General features: G+C 47.3%; 1 protein-coding gene across 1 annotated transcript; it reads left to right on the top strand.

Annotated features, from left to right (window-relative positions):
- Nucleotides 1-214: 214 nt before the first annotated feature.
- Nucleotides 215-14,030, top strand: csrnp2 (cysteine-serine-rich nuclear protein 2). The gene is made up of 5 exons (XM_080030844.1): nucleotides 215-888; nucleotides 2,888-3,064; nucleotides 9,280-9,542; nucleotides 10,411-10,707; nucleotides 11,077-14,030. Exons 1-5 carry the CDS (start codon nucleotides 816-818, stop codon nucleotides 11,977-11,979), a joined length of 1,713 nt encoding a protein of 570 aa, XP_079886970.1. The 5' UTR covers nucleotides 215-815; the 3' UTR covers nucleotides 11,980-14,030.
- The last annotated feature ends 2,087 nt before the right edge of the window (nucleotides 14,031-16,117 follow it).

Here is a 16,117-nt window from a genome sequence, read left to right as displayed (position 1 = left end):
GTGTGTATAAATGCAAACTGAGTCATGATACAGGCACATTTTGCAGCACTTTTATCTGCACCATATGAACAAAGAAGCAAAAAAAAAAGAGAAAAAAATCCATTTCCCAGCATGCCTCAGCGCAGGGCATGCCTGTGATGTCACAATAAGTATATATACGGCTTCAGGGAAGAATTTCTTCCTCCATTGTTACATTGTAACAACCGGGGCCGGGGCGAAACGGGAAGAAAAGGCGTCTTCTCGTTAGGACATCGGCAACATTTTGACACCGTAAAGAAAAACTATAGACACACGTTAGTGCGAGGACACCGCGAAGCTTAGCCCCGCCGAATGAACCCGCCCCGGCGAGAAAAAGGATAAAGCAACACAGATGTCAGCGGATTTCTCCATCGCAAGCAAAAATCAAGGCTTTACACCGGCAAGATAAGACATTTCAGGCTGATTGCATTATTCACACTGCACCTGGAACATGTTGGGCTGTAACTCGCAGCGAGACATATGACGTCCCTTCTTTAATCTGTCCTTTAAATAGAGAGGCATGCAACATATAAGTAAAACAAGTCAGCCCCTGCTTTTCTTCGCTATCCCTCAGTGTGTAGAACAATGAGAATGGAACACAAGTCGTCCAATACAGTCAGATATATAGAAGTGTTGCAAATTTGAACTGTCACGCAAGCTTTTTCCAGCCAGATCACTTCCTTTTGGGTAACCATTGCTCCACGTTTGCAGTCTGGATAGTCGTTTTTTTTTCTTTTGGCACACATACTCCAGAAAGGGGCAGCAGCAGCAGCAGCTCATAGGGCGTTTAAAGATTGATGTGCAGCTCACATTGGAAAAGGGAAACGACCTACGAGTTGGTTGGAAAAAGGGTCCCTGCCTCTGCCCCAGGTAAGAAGGTTTAGTATTACATTAACAGAGCGGTTTGCCATTGTGTTTGACTGTGTGTGTGTTAGTGTGTTTGTTTGTCTCTCTCTCTCTCTCTCTCTCTCTCTCTCTCTCTCTCTCTCTCTCTCTCTCTCTGTGTGTCTGTGTCTGTGTGTCTGTGTGTGAATGAAGAAATGGGGTGAAATGGTGTACTGGAAAGAGAGAGAGAGAGACAGGGAGGTGGAGTATTTGCCTGTCACAATGACAATATCCAACCTCCCCCCAACACACACACACACACACACACACACACACACACACACACACACACACACACACACACACACACACACACACACACACACACACACACACACACACACACACACACACACGTCAGTTGCTGCATGCCACATAGTTAAAACAAATACCATCAGCAACAGACAATAGTGCACAAGTGGGTCTTGTAGCCTGCCAGTGTTTAACCTTAAACTAACTGAAGGGTGAGACTGATCTGTCATAAGGGAGGAACATATCAGCCTCCTCTCTCCTTCGCCCTATTTATGTTGTATGAGTCCCAGGTGGTGAACGGTTCACTGAACAGCACAGCCCCTTCAGGGAGTGTTAAATCAGGCTACAGGCTTCTTCCAAAGGCAACACATTACACATTAAAGATGCGTTTATGTGCTGTTTCAATGATCCAAAGCATTGGCACAGGAATTGATTAGCTTAACACTTGTGGTATAGTAATTTATGTTTGAGATATACCAAACAATTGTAGGACTTTTTTTTGTATACAGCTAGTGTCCCAAGCCTATTATGGCAGTATAACATCACTGTGGCTGCAGCAGTTGTTTGATTATTCACCGTCCACGGAGCAGCACTAGGATTCGCCTGGATATATGACATCATTACTACACCGTCTCTGTATTAAGCTTAAGGACACCTACTGTGTCCTTAAGCCTACACCTACTGTGCTGTGCAATGTTATAAGAATGTTACATGTTAGTCTGTGTTGAAGCTGACATTGGCTCCTTTGGATCGTTCCCATGTAGGAATGAAGATCCTGCATGTTGCTGTCAGTAGAATGTTCTCCCTAGGCAGTTACAAATGTGCCTTTTACACTTTCAGATGTGCATAATTAAGTTTTAGTAATCTTTTGAAGTAGCTTATTCATAGGGAATACTAATATAATAAGCTATGGGTACAGTTTTGTACACGGACAGGACACACTTGTCTTTGTGTCATATCATCTTGCGTATTCAAATATTTTTGAGGATTGTCACATGAAAATGCAAAACTTGGTGAGATGTATTTCGACCACAGACCATGATATAACACAAGACATAGTAGTAGGCTGTATATTCGGATGTTTTCAGTCACCTTGTTCGACCTTTTTCACGCTGTCTCGATGCCTTCTGCACTGTTTATCGCAGAATGAAGAAGAAAACGCGACAAGCCAAAAAGATCATCTGTTTCAAAGCCGCTCGCATTTAACTGTGCTTGCTTAGTTGCCATGGTGACGTTTCTAGACTCGATGATTTCAAAGAAGGATTTCATGTGGAGAGGGGAGACGATGGAGCAGGAATACAAATGAAAGGAGACAGGGACCAAACAGCTGATGTCACCTTTGTACTGTGTGTGTGTGTGTCTGTGTCAGGTGTTGAGAGGGAGGAGGTGACCTTATACAACAGGAACAGCTGGATGCAAATGCTCCACTCCAGTTTATTTACTAGTGACAACAAAAAAACTCTTTGTCTATATTACACACACACACACTGACTGCCACAAACATTAGCACAACTTTTTCTACGTCCTATTTTTTTAGGGTCGGGGGGGGGTTACATTGAATGAATGAGAAAAATATATTTCAGACATATCAATATAAAACAAAACAAAAAAAAAGAAACACACATTTTAAAAATGAGTTCACAAATAATCAGAAAAACATTGAAAAAAAACATGTTATAACCTAGATTCCATGAACCGGTGTTAACATGGTGTGGTCCATTCCAACCCACAGACACCGCGTTTTCCATGGAGGCAGGATCGTCCCTGGGCCTGAAACGACGATATGAAGAGGTGGACCACCACAGCTCTCCATTCTCTACGCCTAAAGACTCCGACGATGACATCTCCAGCAGTGACAGCGCCGACAGCTGTGACAGCCTCAACCCACCGTCCAGCACTGCATTTACCCGTAAGGAACAACAGGAGACACACGTTAAAGAAGGCAATACACTTTAAAAAAACACAATCATAATGGAAAACGAGTCAGCAATTCTTGTTGTCCAATACATTTGTTGTCAAAATCAGTGAATATCTCCTCACGATCTGCTACCTGTCCGTACTGTCTGTGCGCTGAATTCAAATCCAGTTTAAATACACAGCCTAGGCTCTGTAAATTGGCATGTTGCTAGTGTGGAGGGAGATTAGCCAGCCTGACTATACATTTGAAAGAGGACAATGTTCCTGCAGACAGCCTCCGGACCTGCTGTTCTGGGTCAGCCTGCCCCACCCACGATTATAATATGAATGTATATCTCAACCTGTCTGCCTCCCAACCTGTCTCCCCCTCCTCTTCCCCCACCCAACTTACCTGTCTACCTGTCTCCTACGTCCCCCTCCCTTGCCTGTCTCTCCTACTCTGATCAACCTGACCCCTCCCATGTTTTACAATAACAATGTATGTATATTAGAACTGTCTGCCTCTCAGCCTGTCTCTCCTCCAAACCCACTGTTAGACACCCCCCCCGGGGAGTAAATGTTCCTTAAATATGTGACGATTTAAGGAAAGGTTGTCACTCCTTGTAACATACTTACCTGTGTTGGAACTAGTGACCCCCCGCGGAGTTTCTTGCTATTGATTGAAAATAAACCTTTTTGCTTCTACAACGTATCATTGTTGCTTTTTATCACCACACTAGCTACGGTGGGCCCCTTTTGTTTACATTCCCTTTCTTTACATACCAGTATACAGAGCCTAGGCTATGTATTAACACCCAATTGTTTTAAGTGCCTACACAGTACGTACAGGTATCGGATCGTGATGAGATATTCACTGTGTCAGACCCAAACAAGACGAGGACCACAATAGCGTCACGTTCAACAGTTTATTAAAGGATTGGGGGAAAGGGAGTGTATGGGCGTGTTCAGAGAAAGAGTAGAGCAGGTCCGGTATTGCAGATAGGAGTCAGAAGCGTAAGGAAACAGGCAGAGTAACTGGTGCTGGTTAGCAGACGATCTGACAAGGAGTAACTGAAAGCCAGGGTTTATATACAGAGGGTGATGAGCAGGGAATGCAGTGCAGCTGGCAGGTTAATTAGGGCAGGAGTGGATACAGGTGTGGCTGAGCAGACTGGAGCGGCAGCAATTAGTGCTGTTAACAGGGCAGAGGGAGAAAGCTCCTGACAGAACCCACCCCCCTAAGGGACGGCCCCAGAAGTCCCCAAAAAACGTCAAACAGGGCGGGCGGAGGGTCAGAACTCCTCTGAGCGGTCAGATTCCCTGGCCTCATCCTCCGAGGGGGCCTGAGAGGTGCCATCAGGGGCCAGGGCAGGGTCAGGAACTGGGCAGGAGGAGCGACGGGACCCCTTAGGACGACCCCGACGGATGGCAGGCTGGTCCGGGTGCAGACGGTGGAAGTCGGCGATAAGAGTCCGGTCCACAATTCGACTGGACGGCACCCAGATTCTCTCTTCAGGCCCATAGCCCTCCTAGTCGATGAGATACTGGAGGCCCCTACCCCTCCGTCTGGACTGAAGCAGGCGTCGAACGGTGTACACCAGCCCACCGTCAATGAGGCGAGGAGGAGGAGGAGGACGTGCCGCTGGGACCAGTGGGCTTACATGCACTGGTTTGACTTTTGAAACATGGAAAGTGGGGTGCACCTTCATGGAAGCTGGCAACTGGAGCCGGACTGCGGTTGGACTGATGATCCTCTGGATAGGGAATGGGCCGAGGAACCGAGGTGCTAGCTTACGTGATTCCATCCTCAGCGGCAGGTCCTTGGCTGACAGCCACACCTTCTGGCCAACACAGTAAGAGGGTGCTGGTGTCCTCCGACGGTTAGCCCCAGTGGCATAGCTGGTTACTGACTTGAGTAGTGTGGCACGGGCTTGTGACCAGGTGCGGCGGCATCGGCGAGCATGGGCGAGGGCAGACGGGCAGGAAACCTTTCCTTCCTGGCTGGGGAACAGAGGGGGCTGGTAGCCATATACACACTGGAAAGGAGACATACCGGTGGCAGAACAGGTGAGGGAGTTGTGGGCGTACTCTACCCATGTCAATTGTTGCGCCCAAGTCTGGGGCTTACGGGAAGCCATGCAACGGAGCGCCTTCTCCAGTTCCTGGTTCGCCCGCTCTGACTGACCATTGGACTGGGGATGAAATCCAGAGGTGAGACTTACTGTGGCCCCTAGAAGATGGCAGAACTCCTTCCAGAATGTAGAGGTGAATTGTGGGCCTCGGTCTGAGACCACGTCCTTGGGCAGCCCGTGTAGACGGAAGACATGATCTACAACAATCTGGGCTGTCTCTCTAGCAGGTGGCAGTTTCGGGAGGGGAATGAAGTGCGCCATCTTGCTGAACCGGTCAACCACAGTGAGAATGACAGTCATACCATCCGATGGGGGCAGGCCTGTTACAAAGTCCAGGGAGACGTGGGACCAGGGTCGTGAGGGCACCGGCAGAGGCTGGAGTAATCCAGCGGGTGGCTGATTGGAGGATTTGTTCTGGTTGCAGGTGGGGCAAGCACGGACAAATTCTCTGACGTCCCTTCTCAAGGAGGGCCACCAAAAGCGCTGGGCAAGGAGATGGCAAGTGCGGGCTGAACCCGGATGGCAGGCAAGGCGGGAGTTGTGTCCCCACTGTATGACCCGGGATCTCAAGTTCTCAGGGACGAAGAGACGGTCATCAGGGCATGCACTGGGGCCGGGATGGTCACGGATTGCCTCTTGAACCTCTTCCTCGACATCCCAAGTCAAAGCAGCTATGATACAGGGATCAGGCAGGATGGGGGCAGGTTCCTGGGAAGGGGCGTCCTCCTTCTGGAACTGGCGGGAAAGAGCATCCGGCTTGGTATTACGTGAACCTGGGCGGTATGACAGGGTGAAGTTGAACCTGGTGAAAAACAAGGCCCAGCGGGATTGTCTGGAGTTGACGCGCTTGGCAGTGCGGATGTATTCGAGGTTTTTGTGATCTGTCCAGACCAGGAACGGGACCGTGGACCCCTCCAGCCAGTGACGCCACTCCTCCAGGGCAAGCTTGACGGCCAAAAGCTCACGGTTTCCAATGTCATAATTGCGCTCTGCAGGCGAAAGCCGGCGGGAAAAGAATGCACAGGGGTGCACTTTGTTGTCCTCCTCTGCCCGTTGAGAAAGTACGGCCCCGACTCCCATGTCCGAGGCATCCACCTCGACGATGAACTGTCGGTCTGCATCCGGCATCAGGAGGATGGGTGCCGTGGTGAAGCGGGCCTTGAGGGTCTGAAAGGTTTTGTTAGCCTCTGGGGTCCAGACAAAGGGATGTTTGGTACTGGTCAGAGTGGTGAGGGGAGCGGCGACGGTGCTGTAGTTCCGGATGAATTTCCTGTAGAAATTGGCAAAGCCAAGGAATTGTTGCAACTTCTTCCTATTCTCCGGAACTGGCCAGGAAGAAACTGCCGAGACCTTTGCGGGGTCCATCTGGATATTTCCCTCAGCCACGATGTATCCCAGGAATGACACAGACTGAACATGGAACTCGCACTTCTCAGCTTTGACATAGAGGGAGTTCTCCAGGAGACGACGGAGGACCAGTTGGACATGACGAGTGTGTTCAGACAGAGTTCTGGAGAAAATCAAGATGTCGTCCAGGTACACAAAGACGAACTTATTCAGCATGTCCCGCAACACATCATTCACCAGAGCCTGGAATACCGCTGGTGCGTTGGTGAGGCCAAATGGCATGACCAGATACTCGTAGTGGCCGGTGTGGGTGTTGAATGCTGTTTTCCACTCGTCGCCTTCTCGTATGCGCACTAGGTGGTACGCATTACGAAGGTCCAGTTTGGTGAAAATTGTGGATCCCTGGAGCAGCTCAAAAGCAGAGGTGAGTAAGGGCAGAGGATACCGGTTCTTCACAGTGATGTCGTTCAGACCTCGGTAATCAATGCAGGGCCGAAGAGAACCGTCTTTCTTTCCCACGAAGAAGAACCCGGCACCAGCAGGAGAAGAAGACGGGCGGATGATACCAGCTGCTAAGGAGTCCCTGATGTAATCCTCCATGGCCTTTCTTTCTGGAGGAGACAGTGAGTAGAGGTGACCCTTAGGTGGAGTAGATCCAGGAAGAAGGTCAATGGCGCAGTCGTACGGACGGTGTGGGGGCAGAGATGTGGCTTTGGTCTTATTGAACACTTGCCGGAGGCCATGGTAGCATTCAGGAAGGTTAGAAATGTCAGGGGCAGTGCTGGGGGGTATAGAGCTGGTGGGCAGCGAGGCAGCACGCAAACAGGTCAGGTGGCAGTCATCTCCCCACTCTTTGACAGTTCCGGAGGCCCAGTCGAGGTGAGGATTGTGGAGACGGAGCCATGGGTGGCCCAGGATTAAGGGTTGGCCCGGGGAGCAGAGTAGGTGGAAGCGGATGGTCTCTTGGTGGTTGCCTGACACCAACATTGAGATGGGGGCTGTGATGCTGGTAACTGTACCAAGTATGTGACCGTCCAGGGCCCGGGCTGGAACGGGAGCGGACAAGCGGTGGCTTCCCAAGCCCAGCTGACGAGCAAGTTCTGTGTCCATAATGTTTGCTTCTGCACCAGAGTCCACCAGGGCTGCCAGAGTGTGGGTTGTATCAGACAGGTAAAGACAGACTTGGATCAGGGTTTTACAATTGGTGGAGGACCGAATGTTCGATGAGCTCAGCCGGATTCCTCCTACATCCGGTGAGCTCCGGCTTTTACTGGACAGGTGGCGGCTCGATGCCCATCACCGCCACAGTACAGACACAGGTTAGAGGTGATGCGTCGCTGTCGCTCTGCAGGGGTTAGTGAGGCGCGGCCGATTTCCATCGGTTCAGGCTGGTCTGGCTGGTAAGATGGTGTGGCAGGGGAAGACGGGAGAGCGGTCGGGCTGCTCCGTGTGCTGGTGGATGGACCGCTGCGCCCCCCCTCTCGACGACGGGCCTGGATCCTGCGGTCGATGCGGACAGCCAGAGCCATGGCTTCATCGAGGGTGGAGGGTTGATCATGGGAAACTAACTCATCCTTTATGTAGCCCGCTAGGCTGTGGAGGAACGCAACCACCAACGCCTCCATGTTCCAGGGGCTCCGACTTGCCACTGTTCGAAAATCGATGGAGTAATCCGCCACGGTCCTTCTGCCTTGGCGAATACTCATCAGGGTCTGTGATGCCTCAGCTGCTGTGGATCCCAAGTCGAAGACCTTAAGCATCTCCTCGGCGAACAGGTTGAAGGCAGCACATGCAGGGGTCTGGCGCTCGAACTCAGCCGTTCCCCACAGTCGAGCCCGTCCCGTCAGGTGAGTGATCACATAACCTACTTTAGCCCCCTCAGTGGCAAAGGTTCGGGGTTGCAGGCTAAACTGGACACGGCAGCTCGTCAGGAATGCTCGTACCTGAGTTGGGTCACCATTGTACCGCTCAGGATTGCCAATCTTGGGTTCGGGGAATGCAGCAACTGCGGCGGCAGTGACCGGGGCAGAGGACACGGGGGCTGGGCCGGTGGGCAGACTGGCTGAAGCTGACGGAGGAGTAAGGTTGGTGAGAAGTTGGATAACCATGGCAAGTTGTTGTTGCTGCTGCTGAATCTGTTGTTGCTGCTGCTGGCTGACCTGGAGCAGAGAGGCGACGTCATCAGTCATGCGGTCAACCTTACTCTCTGTATGTTCCAGGCGCTGCATGGCGGTGGGTTGTCCAGGGTTGTCGGGTTCCATGCTGGGTGAGACGTGCGCTGGGTCCATGTTTGGTCAGATCGTTCTGTCAGACCCAAACAAGACGAGGACCACAATAGCGTCACGTTCAACAGTTTATTAAAGGATTGGGGGAAAGGGAGTGTATGGGCGTGTTCAGAGAAAGAGTAGAGCAGGTCCGGTATTGCAGATAGGAGTCAGAAGCGTAAGGAAACAGGCAGAGTAACTGGTGCTGGTTAGCAGACGATCTGACAAGGAGTAACTGAAAGCCAGGGTTTATATACAGAGGGTGATGAGCAGGGAATGCAGTGCAGCTGGCAGGTTAATTAGGGCAGGAGTGGATACAGGTGTGGCTGAGCAGACTGGAGCGGCAGCAATTAGTGCTGTTAACAGGGCAGAGGGAGAAAGCTCCTGACACACTGATCTTGACAACAAGCGTTCTCCAGAATCGCTGACTCTACTTTCAATTACTCATGTATAACATCCCATTTACCAAATCTTCTTATTTCCAGCCACCTCCATCCTCAGGCATCACAAGCCGTCGCCTGGTGGGAAGCGCGTCCGTTTCGATGTGGTGACGGTGTATTACTTCCCGCGGCGTCAGGGCTTCACCAGTGTGCCCAGCCAGGGGGGCAGCTCCCTGGGCATGGCCCGGCACCACTCAGCCATCAGAAACTACACACTGGGAGAGTTCGCCCGGGAACAGGAAACCAGCCACAGGCACACTCTACGCCAGCACCTGCGCCAAGAGAAGCTCAACGCACGCAAGATGAAGGTAAGGTTTATCCATCTGAGAGTGAGGGATTGATGGGAGTTTGAGCTGAAGTGTAATATCACAGTATGTGATCTTGTCTTACAAAACGTTATTGCACCATTGATTGATTAATTTATTTCACTTGACATGTTGTATATCAAAGAATTAAGGTGCATCATATATTTTTCGAAAAATCTAATGGCATCTACATTTATCTGGCATCTCATGTTACTGGTTACTTTTCAGATTAAAGTTTTGTATTAATCAATTATTTTTGGCTTGTGAATTCTTATAAAAAACCTTGTGTAGTTTTGAGTTAGAGTTGTTGGCAGGCCCACCAAAGAGAGTTTTCCCCCTTAAACATATCAAACGGTTTCATTTAAATTTCAGTTTGAGGCCTAAAGAGGTCAATCTCTCCAATATTCACCAGAAAAAAAAGTCAAAAGAATTAATACAGATCTGGAGCAGACCCAATTCTGCTTTTTCCTCCTACATTATTCATCTAATAACCCTTCAGATTTATCTTGTGGGAGGGCGCAACCCAGAAGACGGATAGCACTGGCCTCAAAATGTTGATAAAGTAAATAACACTCGACCCTGCTTCAGTATTACAATAAAATGCTGCTTATGAATTGAAACATTGGTATTAACAATATAACAATGTGCAAATGATTACACACAGAGCTTAATATTCTGCAGAACAAGTGTTTTTTGTACTTTTTGTAATACTCTACTTACAAAATCAAAACATTACATGAACCACGGTCAGATGAAGCTGTTTTTGAAGTATAAGTCCTTGGGCTAATCATCAAACCACTTGTTCACTAAATAGGGAATCAGGGCCGTTATTGTCTCCAGCTCACAGATCTATACTAACTGTCTTCCACAGCTGACGCGTAACGGCACGGTGGAGTGTGCCCAGGCGGACCTACTTACTCTGGATGACGTGTCAGACGAGGACCTGGACGTGGATGGAGTGGAGGTGGATGACTGTTTCTTCCTCCAGCCGCTGCCCACCAAGAGGCGCCGGGCCCTGCTGCGAGCCTCAGGCATCGCACGCATAGATGCACGCGAGAAAACAGAGCTCAGATCCATACGCCTCTCCAGGGAGGAATGTGGCTGTGACTGCCGCCTGTACTGCGACCCACGCCACTGTGGCTGCAGCCAGGCCGGCATCAAGTGCCAGGTAAAGGGTCAATGGCTTGTTTTATGTGTGTGTGTGTGTGTGTGTGTGTGTGTCCTATGTTCAATTCAATTTAAAGTTATTAAAATCAAAAGTACTAAATCATTTGTTTTTTTTTGGGCTACATTTAGACCTGTACATCTCTAGCATGAATTATTACTCAGTGATCAGAATTCTCCTGTTGCCCAAATTTTTTTCCTGACCAAGGAATTTACTGTCTCGTCTCGCTTTGCCCTTTTCACAAAAGTAAACTTTTATATAGTATTTATAACACCTTTATAAATCTTTCAGAATATTCTGAGTATTTAACCCTACCCTGTTGGAACCAAAAAAAACATTGAAACCTAAACCGCCTCTTGCTCTCCCCCTCAGGTGGACCGAATGTCTTTCCCGTGCGGCTGCTCCAGGGACGGCTGTGGTAACGGGGCGGGCCGCATCGAGTTCAACCCTCTGCGCGTCAGGACCCACTACCTGCACACCATCATGAAGCTGGACCTGGAGAAGAGGAGGGTGCTCATACAAGGAGGGGATCAGTACGCCGAATCAGACCCACTATCCTCCCCTTCCTCCACCTGCCCCACTTCCCCTGCCCTCTCCTGCCTGGACTCTGAGCTTGAAGAAAGCGAATCGCATGTTGAGACGAAGATGGCGATGGAGGTTCAGGATCTCATGGCAGAGCAAGACATTCTGGAGAGGGAGAACGAGACGGCCGTGCTGCACCTTCAAAGCGCCGAGGAGCAGGAGAGGAGAGAGAGGGAGGAGTTAGGGTCTGGAGGGCTCACAGAGCAGCCTCTCTGCCTCCTGAACGGGACTGAGCAAACAGAGGAGGAGGAGGTGCCAGGTGGTGTGGAGCAGGTCCTTTTACAAGGGCCCTTCCCTACAGGGGCCACGGTCCTGTGCATCACTGACAACCAAGAAGAAAGCCCCTCCGAGCTCCTCAAAGACTCCGCTTCCCTGCTCTACTATCAGCTCAGTCCCATAGAATCCGAGGACTTTGAGAGCCAGGAGGAGCGCTTGGTGGTGAGAGAACCAGGCGACTGTGTGGAGAGGAAACAAAATGGAGGGCAGGAGTCGAAGGATGACAAGCCCGAAGAGATCATTCGTAGGCAGAGCTGGGGCAAGTCTATGACCAATGGGATCCTTCGCTCAGAGGAAAGAGTGGAAGTCAATGGGGAGAGGGCCATGAGTCCCCCGCTCAGCCTCCCAGATGACCAATGCCAACGGGGGTCCTGCATGGACGGAGAAGTAGTAGATCCTCTGCCTCCTGAAGTTTAGTTCTAGCGTCTCTGCAGATGTTTTGCACAATAGCTTCATCTAAGATGAAAAAATATAAACAAAACACATTTCACATTTATTACTATCATGGAGAATGATTACAAAGTTGCAATCTCTTGTAGTGACTGTCGTTGAATCATGTTGAGGATAACAATACAGTAGTATGGAAGGGGAGAGGTGGTGAAAGCACATTACGATCACTCCCAGGAAGTTACATGGATTCAGTTACAAAGCAACATTGTAGTTAATTCTGTTAGGGGTGATAAATGCGGCCTTTATGGGAAAAACAAATATTAAACACTTAAAACTAGGAGTCATTTGTCGATGAGAAAAGTAGGCTACAGCAACTTGTGATTATGTTCATTTCCAAGACACAGCAAACAGAAAAACACGATGTGTGAATGCTGACATAAGCCTTTTGGCTGGAGATGCGTTAAGCTATCGACACTAAACACAATTTGCTTAGATACTCACCGGCTCACTTTCCATCACAGCCAAAACCTGTGCTGATAGTCTGAAAAAGTAGACCTAATAATCCTGGAAATACTTGTTTTCATGTGTACTGTAAATGCATTTGCAAAGTGCAAGAACAGAGCTGAGGTCGCTGTGCGCACATTGTGAACTGAGGGCGGCGATCGCAGCTGCTCTGCTGTTATGAAGGTAAACCCAACACTGAACAGCAGACTGGCGGTGGCCTTTAGTTGTTGCTCGTACAAATGCGAATTGGTTGATTCTTCAACGATAAAAAAAAAACTAGTTTACCTGTAGTCACGATGCCTATGATATTACTTATTATTCCTTTGTGTCCTTTGTGGTTTAGATGCTGTTGGTTTGAAGTCATGCAGTCTGTTCTTTTTTTTTTGCAACAAAATATGTTATTTCTTCTGTACTGCTACTATACTGTAACTCCATCATGTCAGTTCGTCAGTCATGTAATGATACGCTGAAATGCCAGAGCATATCTTCTCCTCTTCATATGAGTTATACTGTAAGAAAGAAATGGTTCTGAATCAAATTAGACTTATAGCATTTAAAGAGTCCCAGAAAATGAAAGGAAAGTAGTTATTCAAAATGATGTGATGTTACTAATTTATAAAACAGATTGACAACATGAATTTGTATACTTTATGTTCAATCTGTGTGTGTATGCTTGTGTGTGTGTGTATGAGGGTGTGTGTCTATTTGAGAGAGTAAGTTGTGTGTGCGTGTGCATGCACATGTATATGTACTGTATTATGAAAAGGCTGGGCAGGGTGGGGAGGTGGCGTATACTAGTGAGGACACAAATATATTATTCCTGAAAGGTGCTGATGTTACAGATTTACAATTCACTGATTTGTTTTTCCCCTTCTACCATCATGAGAAAATATGATTTCAGGGAGATGTTTCTCCCTGGCTGACGTATGAAGTAAGAAAAAGCCTCTTGTGGGAACGCAATAGCTACTGCACTGCAAATCATTGATATGGCGAGTCTGGGATGTGTGTATGTATGTAAACGCAATTGTGTAACATTTTTTGTTCTTTTTTTTAAGCTATGTCGATTATTTCTTACGATCTGCATAAGTGTGCCGACGACTCTTACACAAAATCAGTCCTTTGTTGTTTTGCCTGACACAGGAAGTGCTGCTGTGTAAGAGATGTCTGATGTATTTCTTTGCCTTTTTTTTAATCGTCTTAATATAAATCTGCTTAAGAGTTGCACCAAGGCAGTGGTTTCAAACCTAATTAAATGATGCTTTCATCCATCCCGTTTGAACAAAGCGGTCTCCTGTAGTTATTGTGAGGCGGTAGAGTTATTGTGGCTATTGTTGTGTTTGCCTTGACATAGCACCATCTTTGAAGTGATGAAGATAACAGGCCACCTATTGTTATGCTTTTGTTCTTGGTCTTTCTACTAATAGACTTAAGGTTTGGGACCACTGCATCAAATCAACTCCCTTAACACTCTGTTACTCTGTATGAAAGGGAGTGTGTGATTGTTGAAAAGACTGATAAGTTTAGACTCCATCTCAAAGCTGTGAGAACTAAGCTCATGCTAACTGTTGCCTAAAGTGGACAAAAGCAAGTTTTTTATACAAAAATAAAAACAATAAAACACTCATTTTAAAAAGGATAAAGTCGTATGTGTGTTGTGTTTATGTGTCCTTCCTATGCTGACCTTTTGCCATGACCTTGGTTTGACAATAGTGGATGTATCCATATGATGATGAGGATCCTTTTTTGTGATTTTACCGAAAAAATTAAACTTTGAGTCAATTAAAAAAAAAATGTACCTAGTCAAACTGTCACTGCAATCATTGGCTGCAAAAATGTATGTGATTGACCTTAGAATATTTGATATGTGTATATTATGTTTTTTCAAAAAAAGGGGAAAAAGTGAAGCCTTTGTCCCCATTGAGACACTGGAGGTCATGATGACCCTGACTGTCCGCTGGTTGCAGTACAATGTTTGACCACTAGATGACAGCACAATCTCAGTGCATTTCCCCCTACATATAGGCTTTACATGCAGATATAAGTGTCTCCTATAGGGGGTTCCTTCACTGCAATGTTCCCTCTCAAAGCTAAGGGGGCTACACCTCATCCACACCACATAATCATAATGACAGTTGTTAACAAAGTTAGTATTGGGTCATCTTTAGAGTTGTTTCTTTTCACTTTGTGATGCAAACTTTAAAATTACGACATCTTCTTTTCCACTCTCGCCTGGTTTTGATTTGATTTTAACAATGGCAGCAAGTTACTTTTCTGAATTCTATTTTATTTCTTTGTTTTTAATCTTACAGCTCATAGTGTGAGTGTGTGTGTGTGTGTGTGTGTGTGTGTGTGTGTGTGTGTGTGTGAGTGTGTGTGTGTGGGGAGTATCTTCTCTGGGAACAACAACTGATAGTGGAAGCCAAAAATATTTGCTCCCTCTTCTCTTCTATTGCAGGAAGTTGCTTGCTGTATATCAAGTGACACAATGTCTCCCCTTTATTCCCCGAAGGCCTGGGCCTTCTTATATGAGCAAACTTACCCCAGTGTGTTACGCACACAGCTCTGAGGTCTGTGCTCTGGGATGCAGGATACTGGTTGGCTGCTCTGACACGCACTTCCCTTCAACTTGCTTTCCAAACCAAATAATGATAACCCAAATAACAGCCCCTACAGTGATGGTGACACTTCCTTTAAGATTGATACCGTCATATTGTTTTTATTAAAGCGCACTCCAAGAATTTTCCACATTAAGTTTAGTTGATTTGCTCTGAGTACTACATATGTCATAAAGTTGTGGGCTGGTAGGGGATAATCAAAGATGTCATTAAAGGTACAGTGTGTAGAATTTATAGGCATTTTTCAGAACAGACTTGTTAGAAATGGAATATGATATTCACAAGCATGTTTTAATCAGTGTAAAAGCTTTTTTTTATTACCTTAGAATAAGCTTTTATATCTACAAAGGAGCAGTGCAACATGCACAACCCGCTACAGTAGCACAGAAATTACAAACTTAACAGCTTCACACGTTTTTGTATATAGTGGGTGTCCACATGAAATGCACCTGTTGGAAGATGAAGAATAGAAGTAGAGAACACTAACTAAATACATCTTCACTTGATATTGTGGAAAGACTTGAGGCAGTGGGTGGTGGGTGATGCCATAATAACTACCCAACAGTTGTCCTTGAAGGCCACCATAGCTTCTGTCAATTCTCTGAACGGGATTGATAAGCAGAAGAGTATTGCAATCTAGAATTGCTAAATACTCCGATATTACACACTGTACTTTAAGTTGCATCATGGGAAGTGTATAGGACCCCATGTTTTTGGAGCCTGACTCGTAATAAATTCAGTGTATCTTCGCCTCTGCTGCTTTGACATTCCCTATTCTGTATTTACCGTGTCTCTTGCTCGTTTTAATACTAAATCACTGGTGTGCCCCTTTAAGCATTTTTTTTTCACTTGGAGTTAGGCCTACCTGATTAAAATTCCCCTACCTTTCTGTGCCAGCCAGTGTGTTTGTCTTTGTATCTGTGCCTTTCCTCAGTCAGCCAACCGTCTGAGAGTATAGGCCCACACACAAACAACAACCACAAACAAGCAGAAACAGATTACCTCTAGAACAATTGTGGCAGCCGTCCACAGCTCTGAGAACTATG

Source organism: Ammodytes marinus, assembly GCF_949987685.1.
Source record: "Ammodytes marinus genome assembly, chromosome: 7".
Classification (NCBI taxonomy): domain Eukaryota; kingdom Metazoa; phylum Chordata; class Actinopteri; order Uranoscopiformes; family Ammodytidae; genus Ammodytes; species Ammodytes marinus.
This window is presented reverse-complemented; position numbering and strand designations above follow the sequence as displayed.

Bases quoted from the DNA above. Each gene is read 5' to 3' on its own strand.
- csrnp2 (XM_080030844.1), top strand. From the start codon at position 816: ATGTGCAGCTCACATTGGAAAAGGGAAACGACCTACGAGTTGGTTGGA. The intron at 889-2,887 runs GTAAGAAGGTTT...TCCAACCCACAG, and splicing joins GGTCCCTGCCTCTGCCCCAG to ACACCGCGTTTTCCATGGAG. The intron at 9,543-10,410 runs GTAAGGTTTATC...TGTCTTCCACAG, and splicing joins TCAACGCACGCAAGATGAAG to CTGACGCGTAACGGCACGGT.